A 13,440-nucleotide genomic window follows, 5' to 3' on the forward strand; every position below is an offset into this window, starting at 1 on the left:
AAAGTTTTACAATTTGTATGAAAGCACAAAACACCCCGAATAGCCAAAGCAATCTTGAGAAAGAAAAACAGAGCTGGAGGAATCAGGCTCCCTGACTTCAGACCATACTACAAAACTACAGTAATCAAGACAGTATGGTACTGGCACAAAAACAGAAATATAGATCAATGGAACAAGATAGAAAGCCTAGAGATAAACCCACGCACATATGGTCACCTTATCTTTGATAAAGGAGGCAAGAATATACAATGGAGAAAAGACATCCTCTTCAATAAGTGGTGCTGGGAAAAATGGACAGCTACATGTAAAAGAATGAAATTAGAACACACCCTAACACCATACACAAAAATAAACTCAAAATGGATTAAAGACCTAAGTGTAAGGCTAGACACTATAAAACTCTTAGAGGAAACCATAGGCAGAACACTCTATGACATAAGTCACAGTAAGATCCTTTTTGACCCACCTCCTAGAGTAAGGGAAATAAAAACAAAAATAAACAAATGGGACCTAATGAAACTTAGAAGCTTTTGCACAGCAAGGGAAACCATAAACAAGACAAAAAGGCAACACTCAGAATGGGAGAAAATATTTGCAAATGAAGCAGCTGACAAATGATTAATCTCCAAAATATACAAGCAGCTCATGCAGCTCAATATCACAAAAACAAACAGCCCAGTCCAAAAATGGGCAAAAGACCTAAATAGACATTTCTCCAGAGAAGACCTACAGATGGCCAACAAATGCATGAAAAGATGCTCAACATCACTAATTATTAGAGAAATGCAAATCAACACCACAATGAGGTATCACCTCACACCGGTCAGAATGGCCATCGTCAAAAATCTATGAACAATAAATGCTGGAGAGGGTGTGGAGAAAAGGGAACCCTGCTGCACTGTTGGTGGGAATGTAAATTGATACAGCCACTATGGAGAATAGTATGGAGGTTCCTTAGAAAACTAAAAATAGAACTACCATATGACCCAGCAATCCCACTACTGGGCATATACCCTGAGAAAACCATCATTCAAAAAGAGACATGCACCCCAATGTTCATTGCAGCACTATTTACAATAGCTAGGACATGGAAGCAACCTAAATGTCCATCAACAGATGACTGGATAAAGAAGTGTGGCACATATATACAATGGAATATTACTCAGCCATAGAAAGGAATGAAATTGAGTTATTTGTAGTGAGGTGGATGGACCTAGCATCTGTCATACAGAATGAAGTAAGTCAGAAAGAGAAAAACAAATACCGTATGCTAATGCATATATACAGAATTTAAAAAAACAGTACTGATGAACCTAGTGGCAGGGCAGGAATAAAGACGCAGATGTAGAGAGCAGACTTGAAGGCACAAGGGGGAAGGGGAAACTGAGATGAAGTGAGAGAGTAGCATTAACATATAAATATTACCAAATGTGGAATGGATGACTAGTGGGAAGCTGCTGCATAGCACAGGGAGATCAGCTCGGTGCTTTGTGACCACCTAGAGGGATGGGATAGGGAAGGTGGGAGGGAGGTTCAAGAGGGAGGGGTTATGGGGATATATGGATACATATAGCTGATTCACTTAGTTGTACAGCAGAAACTAACACAACATTGTAAAGCATTTATACTCCAATAAAGATGTGGAAAAAAACCCAAAAAACTGAGGAGCATTTATATCATTATGACTAAGCAAATATTCTTCACTACAGAATCAAAGGGAAGCTAAGAGCCCATACAGTGCACCACTGTTCCAATGACAGATTCTATGCACTTAAAAGAGCTTTCCTTACATTCCACCACTTGCTTAAAATCAGGCCACATTTTGATTTGCTTCTTATTTGAGCTATACCTTTAATAATTTTTTGTTGTTGTTTTTCCTGAAGTTGTTATTACCTCTCTTTTTTATTGTCGGTAGAAGAAACACGTGCTTTCTACATCATATCCCTAGTATCCTCAAATTCTTTCTCATTTATTGTTTGGAATCTTCTATTCTTTTTGAAGCCTACTGGCCTCCTGATATAGTTGGGTAGGTTGCTTCATTTGAGGATATTAATGCTTTTGCATAGCCTTTTGTCTTTACTGCAGTTACTAATTGCCTTCTGTTTTTCTTGCTTGCTTTCTGTTTTGTATCACAACTTTAATCTCTTGCAGTATACCAATAATATTCTCTACTCTGTGGAATGTCCCCTTCTCACATCATCCTCAGAAACCTGTTTCCTGGAGCCTTCTACCCTCCCACTCTAATGAAGACTGACTGCTCTCCAGGCTTGCTGAACAATTTTATCCTGCGTTGCTTTTCATGTCTGCCCTGAATTGGATACATTATTCCCTGGATCTCATATCTTCTTTCTTGGTTTACTCTCTTGTTTTGCTGAAATACACCCTCAAATGACTTCCTTAAAAAGGTTGAGTAGGATGTGAACTTCCTTGGTCCTTTCATCCTCCGGCCTGCCTCACTTCTATATAAAATAAAGGCATTGGGCGAGATGATCTCTAATGCCTATTCAAGGAGTAAAATTCTGGCCAGTGTGCATTCCATAAATAGCATATTGATAGTATATCAAGGAGAAACTTTAAATGGTTCCTGCTGTCAAGGAACTTACAATCTATCTAGATAGACAAATAATAAACTCTTGAAACAATAATAAAAAGGCAACAATACAAAAGATGCCACAGGGTAGGGAATGATTCGTCATCAACTAGAGGCTCAGGCTTAAAGGAAAGAGAGAGAGAAGCTGAGCCAGCCTGTGGTGCTCTGACCAGGGAAGCAAGACCTTAGCTGAGTGTCAAAGAGTAGGCAATATATTAGGGATAGATTAAATATTTATGAATATTCAACAGTAGATTAATATCCAACATTAATCTGATGGAATGGTTAACAGTCAATGGAAGTTCTCCTCTGTCCAACTTTCCCTGCCACTATCTGAGTTATCAACATTTTCATTTCACCAAGTCAATCAAGATAGATACAGTTTTCAAATATGAAAGTATAATTTGGATCCTAACCAATAGATAAACCCTCTGGCCATTTGGGGGCATAACAGTGAAATTCCATTACATGTATGAGTAATTGTGTATACTTATAAATGCCCTACCAGCTGGACTATGAAGGTCCATGGTCTTTATTAGTAGACTTTCACTGAATAGGAAATTACCATCATCCATTTTTCAAATTTATTTTGTATCGTTCCAATGAGGAGTCAGAGCGATCATAAATGACTTCTCCTTCCCATCCACTCCCCAAGAAAGGAAACACCCCTCTTATGTATGTTATCCCAACAGCACTGCTGCTTGGGTGGAGAAGGCACCAGGGAATTGTAAGGACTGGGCTTCTCCATGGCAGGTCCTGCAGACTGGATGGACCTGAGACACTCTACCAGAGAAAAACCGTGCCTTCATTCAGCCCAACACTGGCACTCTCATCCAATCTGCAAATGAGGAGAGGACTTGCAGGTGAGGATGCTTCCAGAAAAAAGAAGAGCTCTTTGGGCCAATGCTGTGACCAGTTTCCAGAGAGTGGGAGTGAAGTGAGGATGGCAAGTGCTTGGGGCCTCGTGATGGATACTCTCAGCAAAGTCTAACCCAATACTACTCCCTCTGGGAGGCTTTCTCTGAACACCCACCCCAACCCTGGAAGAATCACTTACTGCTCAAATACTCTTCCTGCTGCCATCATAGCACTTTCAAATTTAAACAAAGTTTGCATCCATTTCCCTCAACTATCTATGACATCTTGACTGATATATTCATCGTCACATCCCCAGTGCCGGGTATGTGGTTGGTGCTCTGTGTTTGTCGAATGAATGAGTGAATGCATTAAAAGAAGCTTCGCTTCCTCAAAGGGCAGAGCTAGACATGAATACTCAGTTTTTGCAGAGCATCAGATAAGCCAGGAGGACCTGGAGAGGTGGATCTGGGTTGAGGGAAAAATTTCTGAGAGCTGGGACCATTCAAACCACTGGGGAGGGGGCAGTGCAAAAAAAAAAAAAAAAAAAGCCTGCAAGTTTTGCCTGTGCTGCTTTGTCGTCCAGGACTCTACTGCAGGTCGAGGGGAACAGAGAGATCAATAAGTACTCAGAAGAAAGGTCCCGGGGGTGGCCCCACATACCAGAGATGGGAGCAGCACTCAGCTCTGTAGAAGGGCAAAGAGCAACAGGGACCCACGGTCTCCAGAACACTCTCTAATGGCCAGACCCTGAGCTTTACGTAATCTCATTTCATCCTCCCAGCAACCTGGAGAGACAGGCATCCCTGACTCACAGATATGAAACACCAACAAGGATCTGGAACCCCCTTCAGGGTGGAGAGGGGCCGGGGCCTGTGCACTCAGTCCACTGTACAATGACAGTCAAAACAAAACGATAAAACGCCTGGATTTCGTCATTGAAAATTCCTAAGTCTGTATACCCATGGCTCATCTCAGCCTGTTTTATTACTTTTGTAGTTTGCTTTTTTTCCTCTTTATTTTCTTCTAGCTTCTTAGAAAGGTTTCTTACAAAAATCCCATAGGATTCGGATCTAACAAAGGGAAGTGTAAAGAGGGAAGAGCTGGATGCCCAGGGCAGGGGGGCAGAAGGGCAGGGGGCGTGGCAGCAGGGCTAAGGGTGGGAAAGGGACCTAGTGAGGCAGACCCAGGAGGGCAGGTGCAGGTGCACAGGGGCTGTGGCCTCAGCCAGCAGAGACTTGACGGAGCTCCTCCCACCAGGCCCCAATGTGCTTCCTTCCTCAAAGACCATAAGGTGGCATTTACTTCACCACTTTAAGAAAAGCGGAATCGAGACACATCCCTGCTCCTGATCTTCACATCCCCAGAGAGACGGACAGGCAGTGTGTTTTTACTCCAGCAGGTGGGGATTTCTGACAACTTAAATTAACGTCGGCTGCGTCCCCACCGTGTCTAAATGTGCGAAGAGAGCCGCCCTGACACCAACCAGCCTGCTGAAGGCACCAACAAAGCGGACGCCCCACTAAAGACCACCTAACTTCCCGCTCAGACAGATACGCTGCTCTGGCCACAGCCCCCCCCCCCTCCCGCCAGGGGGCAGAAAGGTGAGCACGAAGGGGAAAGTGAACGCGACCTGCGTGGGTGGGCGTGATCTTCGCTATCAGCGCTGCAGAGGACCCTGCAGAGCTGGCTGAGAGCGGGGCCGTGAGAAAGGCCAAAGCAAAACAGAAAACCACTTCTAGCTGACCTCTGTTCTTGGGAACTTGGAGCCTTCCAGCGGCAAGCTTTCTCCTGGGCACAGAGGTGCCTGCCTCTCCAGTCCCGCACGGAATTGGGGGGTGGGGTGCTCTTAGCACGGAAGAACAGCCGGTGCCAAGCTGGCAAGCTGGGAGTGGGGGGAGGGCGTGCAGACAGATTTGGGGGTGAGGTTAGGAGAGGGAGGGTCAAGAAAACCTAGCATTTCCTCCCTTTAGGCCCTCTTCGGCACTCCTATCTCTGTGATGGGCGTCTGTTTTAAAATTTGGGACACTGCATCAAGGACCCTGCAGGCAGCCAAAGTCTGACACCGAATTACAGCCGCGCTCTCCACTTTCTCAGGAACGGAAGTGATGGGATGGAGTTATGGGGTCACTCCTGGCCAAGTGCGGTTCAAACCCACAGGCACCTAAACTAACAGAATCATCCCCCTTCCCCTCGGCGTCCTGCGGGGCTGCCGGCGGAATCGCGGGCACTCGGGAAGGAGGTGCAGGAGACTCTGGCTGAAGAGCTCTCGCCCACACACGCCCAGCACCGCGCGAACGCAGGCGGGGCTGCGGGGAGCCTTCTATCCGGGCTCGCCCCGCTTTTCCCCAGCTCGGCCGACTTCTCGAATGCCCGGGACCTTGGCCACCCCCACCCGCGGCCCCAACGCTCTTCCGGCTGGGGGCCCGCGCCCCTCCGAGAGAGGAGCTCGTAGGGGGGTGCGCGCGGCGGAGGGAAAAGACAGGATTTGGGGGCGCCTGGAGGGGAACCTAGCCGGGGGCCGAGAGAGCCACCCGGGCCGCCGCCCGCGGGATCCAACATTCCCGGCAAAGTTTCCGGCTCTTTGGGCCCGGATCACCTGGCTCCCAGGTCGGAGAAGGTGAAAGGTGTGTCAGGAGACCTTCGCCACTCCTCCCTCCGGGCGCCCACTCCAGGCGCTGCTGCCACCTGCCAGAGGGCGCTGGGAGCGCCGGCGCAGCACGTGCCGCCCGTGGGCGCCGCCCGAGGGTCCCTCCCCGGCGCCTCCCCTGCCGCCCTCCCGCGCCGGTGCCCGGGGCGCAGGGGTCGCGGCCGCCGCGTCTTACCCAGTCCCGGCACGAAAGTGTTGAGGAAGAGACAGATGACGGCCACGGGGAAGGGCATGTAGGGGATGGCGGCGCGCAGGGGGCCCTTCTTCTCGCGGACCTGCACCACCACCCCGCTGGACGAGGACGTCCCCCGGTCCGCCGCCGCCGCCGCAGCCACCGCCGCCGCCGCTGCCACCGTCTCGGCGTCTTTGTGCGAAGGCTCCATGGCGGGGCGCGCTCCCCGGGAGCCGGGCTGCCGCGGCCGGGACTGCCGCCCAGGGCACAGGAGGCGGGTGGCGGCCGGCTCCGGGCTCCGGGCTCCGGGCTCCGCGCCGAGCTCAGGCGTCCAGCGTGCTCGGTGTGCCGCGCGGCTCGCCCAGAACCCCGCACTCCCGCGTCCCCAAGCGCCCGGCCCTCTGCCGCGCGCTCCGCTGCGCTCCCACACCCCCGGCGGAGGGGCGGGGAGGGCGGCGTGACACTCGGTGACAGCGCTCCGACGCCCCTCCCCGCGGGGCCCCTTCCCCGCCCTCCCCTCCGCTGCCCCCACCCCCCCAAAATACCGCTTACAAATCAGGGAGGAGGGAAGAAAGTAGAAGAGGAACGCAGAGGGAGCTGGTGTCCAGGTATTGGGAGGAATGGACACACGTCTCACTCCCCAGACAGGTGAACCGGGCGGGAACCTCAGCCAAGGACACCGCGAATTGGGCGTGTGCGCTCGGCTGGCAAGGCGGGGAAAGGCTTCGAGGCTGAGTCCTTTACTCCGGAGGATGCATTTAACGCTAGGGAGATGGAGGCAAGGAACGCGCCGCGCCTGGTGCCTAGTACGCTTTAAATTCGTTCTGATTTAAATGGACTTGAGTTAGAGAAAAAGCGATTTTAGGATCGATAATCGAGCTGAACGCAGGAGACGCAGCTTTTCAAACAGGTCTCCATGAGACTAGTTTAAATGGGACCCTTCCTTACATACACATACACACACACACACACACACACACACACACGAGATGGGAAAAGCAAAAAGAAATGAGCCTGTTGCTTGGAAGTGGGTGTGTGTGGTGGGGGGCGGTGTTGGGGACCATCCCCTGAACAGTTCTGGGAGAAACCTGGGGCTTCTGTGAGCTGGACCTGGTGTTTAAAAAGCCAGCGAAGACACAGCGCCGTCTGGTGTTGATAATGCAGCAGTTGGTAGAAGCAGAAGGATGTGGCCGGGCCGTGTCCAAGAAGGCAGCAGGAGGCCCCATATTTAATCAGATTTCCTGAATAACGGCCGCCTTCACCTCCACACCTGGAAAAAATGAACGAAAGCAACCGCCTCTTATGTTAGGGAGGGATTCAAGGTATCAGAATTATCCAGATGTTCAGCAAATTGTCTGCATAAATCCCCTTCCTTTTCAGTAACCCTCTTTCTCCAGGAAAAATGGTGATTGAATAATCCCCAAACAGCCCAGGGACTCCGAGGAAGGATACTAAAAAGAACCATGGGTATTCTTTTATGGGTATCCGAATAAAATAATTTTAAAAGCAGGTGGTCAGCAGGGGGTAGTGGTGATACCGGCGAGCACACACACAGTAACTAGTTAGGCCTGGCAGTCAGAAGTGAACAGGACCGAAATGTTTGTCTCTATTCGGCCGCTAATTACCTGTATGACTTAAAAGAACTCATTTAACCTCTTATGGGCTTGAGTTACTGTGATTGTAAAATCAAAGCAATATTCAGTTTAATACTTACTTATTGAAGACCTAATATGACTTGGATTCTGGGGAGAGGGAAAGGAGTAAAACCCAGCCCCTGACTTCAAGAGTCTAATAGATGAACTGATAGATACTAACAACCGCAAGCGACAGAATTACAGACGGTGATGAATGCTGTAGCTGGATAAGCTGAAGGTGCTGAGAAAACATGGAACCATCTGTGAAACCAGCTACAGAGGGGAGGCGTCAGGAGGTTTCCCGAAGAAGGTGATAGTGGATGAGATTTGAGCAATGACTACAGTTAACTACTTGCAGGAGATTTATTTTATTTTAAACAAACATTTATTTATCCAAGCACTCTGCCGGGCACTAAGCACTTTACACATTTTAACTCATTTAATCCTTACCACACTCTGTGAAGTAAATATTATTTATTACCCCATTTTACCAATGGGAAAATTGGAGTACAGAGAGGTTAAGTAAACATTCTTTGAACATTCTTTTGCAAAGCACCTGAATGGTTTTAGGGCCACTAAAACGATTTCAGGGAAGGAAATGGATTTGCATCTTCCAGTTTTCTAGATGATTTGCTTAATATCTAGAATGGACGTCAGAAAGACATCTAGGCAGAGCAACAGCACGTATGAAGGCATGGAAACCTAGAAAAGTAGGAACATTTCAGGAATTCAAGTGTGGCAGGACTAAGGCTGGTATGGGCAGGGGCTAAAGATGGCTCTGGTGGGGTGGGCAGGAACCAAGTAATGACTGGCAAAGGAATTTGGATTATATGGAATCACTGCAACATTTTAAGCAGGGATGTGGCATGACCTGAATATTCCAGTCACTATTACTATGTAACAAACTACCCCCAGACACAGCTACTTTGTTATGATCCCAAATTCTGTGGATCAGGAAATTGGACAGAGCACAGTTCAGACAGGCCTTCTTTGCTTTATTACGTCTGGAGCTGAGAGGACTCAAACGGTGGCAGCTGGAACACCTGTGGCTAGAGGATCCACTTCCAAAAGGATTCTCAACTCTGATACCTTGACTGGGATAACTTGACAGCTGGCTCAGCTGGGACTGTTCCGTAGAGCATCTACACATGGCCGTTCCACGTGACGTGGACTTTTCACAATGTGGTGGCTGGGTTCTGGGAGAAACTTCCCCAGAGGGGGCATTGCAGGACCAGTGGAAGCTGTGTGGACCTTCTGCCCTAACCTCAGAAGTCACACAGTGTCAGTTCTGTGGGCTCTGTTGGTCGAAGCAGTCACAAACCTGCTTAGATTCAAATGGAGGACACCATACCTCTCAATGGAGTAATGTCAAAGAATTTGAGCCCTGGTTTTAAAACTACCCTAATGAGATACGGTTTGGGGGAAGGACCACTCAGTCAACAGTGTGGAGGATGGATTCAAGGGGGTTGTAGACAGAAAAAAAAAGGTTGCCATTATATCAGTAAACAACGAATGTTACCCTCCATCAAGCCATCTGTTACTGCAGCCACCCTGACGGTGCGCCCTGAGGGGAATTCAGGATGGAGGGAAACGGGATACTGGCCCTAGGTAGTTAAGATGCATATCAAAGGTATAATTTCAATGAGCCCAGACTCTTGCAACTTCCCAGACATAGAAAAGCACTAAAATTATTAACTTGAGATGTCTGTTTTTTGTGAGTAGCAGTAATCTTTTGATGCTGGACTACATGTTTGTTTGTTTTTCAACGAAAATTCCTATACATCCCAGCTCCTCCCTTACCTCTTTAAAAGAGTCCTTCAGAGCTATCTGAGAGGCTATTTCCGAGGCTATAGTCATCAGTAAGTTCCCCTAATAAAACATAACTAACAACTTTTAGGTTGTGCATTTTTTGTGGGGTTTTTTGTTTGTTTGTTTGTTTTTGTTCTTCAGTTGACAGTGTAAACTTAGGGCTCATGAGAGGGAGGACTCTTCCTGACCTCCATGGATGGGGAATAGGGAAGGGATAGTTCCCAAATGAACAAATAATAATGATATTATTAACAGACAAAGCGGAAAAGCTGAGTTTGAGGGACTGAGGACAGCCAAGGGGTGGTGGGCACTTGTTGATTATATAACCAGCTGTCTTGACTGTCAATTAGTCAGTGTGAGTCTCAGTAAAGCTATTTGGGCTGCAGATTTTGGAGCCATCAGCATACAAATAATACTTAAAGCCCTGTGGAATAACGCAAATGTGGAATAAGAAGACTAGAGTTTCCAGGAAACTCACCAGAGGCTACTGAAACTAAGCAGAAAGAAAGGAGGAGGGAGAAGGAGGTTTTAAAGGAGAAACACTAAGAGTGTTTCATGGGAGCCAAAGAGGAAGATTTTTAAGGAGGAGAGGTCAGCCGTGTCAAATGCCATAGAAAGATGGAGTAAGACCCCGAAAGTGCCTATTGGATTTGGCTGTTAGGAGGTTCAGCTCACTGGAATCCCAGCTCAAAAGTCTCACCTACTGTGTCCATTTTCAAGGAATTTGTCCCATTTCACCTAAATTGTTGAACTTGTTAGCATAAAATTATTCATAATATCCTTTTATTATCTTTTTAATGTCTGTGAAGTCTGTAGTGATGTCTCCTCTTTCAGTCCTGATATTGGTCATTTGTGCTTTCTTTTTTTTCTTAATCCCTCTTGCAAAGGGTTTATATCTATTTGACATTGTGACCATGACTGATGTTTGAAGGTGAGTTTAAGATCTAAGCTACTTCAGGTAGTAAGAGGTCTCCAAAAAAGTTGAAACCTTAAAAAATAATCTCCCCCCGAAATCAGACACAAATACAGCAGAGGAAACAAATCAAACAGTTGATTACATCAGCCAAATACATCTAGGCCATGCATTGGGTCATGAAGATAAAATCTGTTGTTTGGCCTTGTTCTGTCATCAGCTGAATAAAGTACCTCAGCTTTGAACCTCTTTTTAGCTGAAAAAATTTTTTTTTGCTTAAGTCAGCTTCCAAATTGTACAAGGAATTCATATATCAACCAGGATTGCTCCTTTTGGAAAAGACTACATCGTAGCCTTGGCAGTAGAAAGACAGACTTTATTTGGAGCTCCCTGTATTTAAACAATTTCTTAACTTCTCTGAGCCTCAGTTTCCAAAACTGTAAATAATACTTATCTCATTTGTGTATGTGTCGGGAGTAAGGGAGAAAATATGTGCAAGATACTCAATAAAGGGGAACTGAGTCAGGAGCCTTTTCACCCCAAGTGATAGAAAAACCCAACTCCAATTTAGCTTAGAGGGAAAAAAGGAATTTATGGATGTGATGGTTTTTGACGTATGAACGTGGCAAAGCTGAATTACAGTTCCCAGAATTCCCTTTCTAATTTGTTTCCATTTAGCATGGGCTACAGATGATGATTGCTCTCAAGAGCTGAAGGACAGATGGAGGCCGTGGTCACTTTATACCATACGTGCACCTCCTCTGAGGCATTTAATCAAATACTAATCTAGGTGTTGTGGCGAAGCAATTCTGCATATGTGATTGAAGTCCCTAATCAGCCAACCTTAAGTTAATTTATGAGTGTCCTGGCTGGGCCTGACTTAATCAGTTAGAAGTGCTTTTAAAAACAGGCTTAGGCCTTCTCTGAGGGAGCAACTCCAAGAGACTGTTAGGTCAGCAGTTGCTTTCCCTTCCTTCTACATCTTCCTTTGTGACCAAAACCTGTGAACATCAAGTTTCAACTCTTACCAGGGGCTTCCCGCTTGCTTGTGATCTTCTCTCCCTGTCTGCCTGGACCTCAGATTTGCTTAGCCAGCCCCCACAGTGGTGCAAGCCAATCCCTTGTAATAAATCCATATCTGTATCCTTATCTATCTGTCAATCATCTGTGATTCTGCTGGATCTACTTCTCTGATTGAATCCCAACTGATACAATGGGCTCACATGGCTGGGAAGTCCAGAGAAGGGCTCAAACTATGACAATGAGTCATCGAATCAATTCCTCTCTCTCTCTCTCTCTTTTTTTTCCTCTCTCTCTCTCTCTCTCCATCTCTCAGCTCTGCTTCCCTCTCTGTGTAGTGGCTTCATCCTGTTCATTCTGTACACTGGTTCTCCCCATGTGGTGAGGAAGATGGCCTCTGAACCCTAGGTTCACATCTTCCCAATCAAACCAAGCAGAAAGAGACTTCTTTCTTTCCCACAGAGAAGGGGTTCTGACTGGTCCACATTTTGGATCAATCACTTTTGCCAGAATACTATGTTAAGTTTGACCAGGCTTGTCATGAGTGGGATTCTGTGATTGACAGCCCCCATCAAACCTCAAGGGGTGGGTAGAAGCACCCCCCAAAAAAGAGGTGCTACTGTAACCAGAACAGGTGTCTGGGGATGTATGCTAGACAAACATAGCTGTAGTGACCACAGTCTACTGCAAAGACTGTTAGTGGGCTTCTTGGTGATGAGCCTTCTAAGTCACTGATCTTGAGCTACACGAGTCATGTGTTCAGACTTCCATCCACATGCTGACTTCCACTGACACATCTTCTGGTTGCCTCTCCCAGACACAACACACTCATGTGAAGTGTGGTGTTAAAGACAGAGCCCAACCTGGTTTCTCTTCACATCTGCACTTCCACCCAACTGTGTGATCTCAGTCAGAGCAAGTCATCTCTCTGTGCCTCCATTTATCCATTTGTTGAATAGAAATTTTCATGCCCAACCTTCTCACACTAAAAGACCAGGAATGTGGATTTAGATCATAAATTAGAACAGTAGTATTATTTCAGGTCTTGGGATCAGGTGGATCACTTCCCTGCTTCCTCTGTGGATGGAACTTCTCATCTTCCTTCCTAAAGTGACATTTGCCCTCCCTACGCCTCCCCCAAAGCCATAATAGTATAAGGTTTGCAGAGGAACATAATGAGAGAAAGGGAATGTTTATAAGGCCAAGATCAAACAGAGAAGTAGAGGCCCGGGCCCCCCACTCTCCCATCTTCCCATGCCGGAGCCAGAGTGTTCTACTGGACTCAGTGTGGGTCCCTGTTCTAGTGGAGGGGCGCTCCCCTTTGTGGGTATTCTTTTTTTTATTTAATAGGTAAGCATGGTAGAAACCTTGGCCATAATCAGACCAGGCTGTCTAGATTTGGACACTAACTGTTTACAGAATTTGGAAACCTAGTGCTTATAGGAAGTCGCCCCTCACAGGGAAGGGTGAAGCTTAGCAGCAGTTACCTATCCCCCAAGTGGGAAGGTGAGCTTGGACATAGCATCTCCACCCCAGGGGAAGAAGGACCTGGGACCCAGAGTTACTGTTAAACAATATTGCTCCTTGCTCTGCACAGTATTTAAGGATCAAGGGAAGAATTATTATCACACTGAATTTAGAGTCTTCATGGCCTGAGAAAAACACGTTAAGGCGACGAGCAAGGCCTGGGGCGGGGGGAGACTGCTATCTCTTTAAGAGTCCTCAGCAGACCCTCAGCCAGAGCTTTATCTGGCCAAGTCCTACTTCTTGTGCAAACAGTTTTACAGTTTTCTAAAG

At 47.0% G+C, this 13,440-nt stretch overlaps 1 protein-coding gene across 2 annotated transcripts in view; it reads right to left on the reverse strand.

Moving 5' to 3' along the window:
- The window catches only part of STUM (stum, mechanosensory transduction mediator homolog), a 58,243-nt gene extending 51,503 nt beyond the window's left edge, over window positions 1-6,740 (reverse strand). The window contains exon 1 of one of the 2 annotated variants that reach the window (XM_036842238.1): window positions 6,271-6,740. In XM_036842238.1, the coding sequence (XP_036698133.1) occupies window positions 6,271-6,478 (208 nt within the window). In that variant the 5' untranslated portion in view covers window positions 6,479-6,740. The remainder of the gene's footprint in view (window positions 1-6,270) is intronic. The other variant, XM_036842247.1, reaches the window with a different exon arrangement.
- Between the last annotated feature and the right edge of the window lie 6,700 nt (window positions 6,741-13,440).

This window comes from Balaenoptera musculus, chromosome 1, assembly GCF_009873245.2.
Source record: "Balaenoptera musculus isolate JJ_BM4_2016_0621 chromosome 1, mBalMus1.pri.v3, whole genome shotgun sequence".
Lineage (NCBI taxonomy): Eukaryota > Metazoa > Chordata > Mammalia > Artiodactyla > Balaenopteridae > Balaenoptera > Balaenoptera musculus.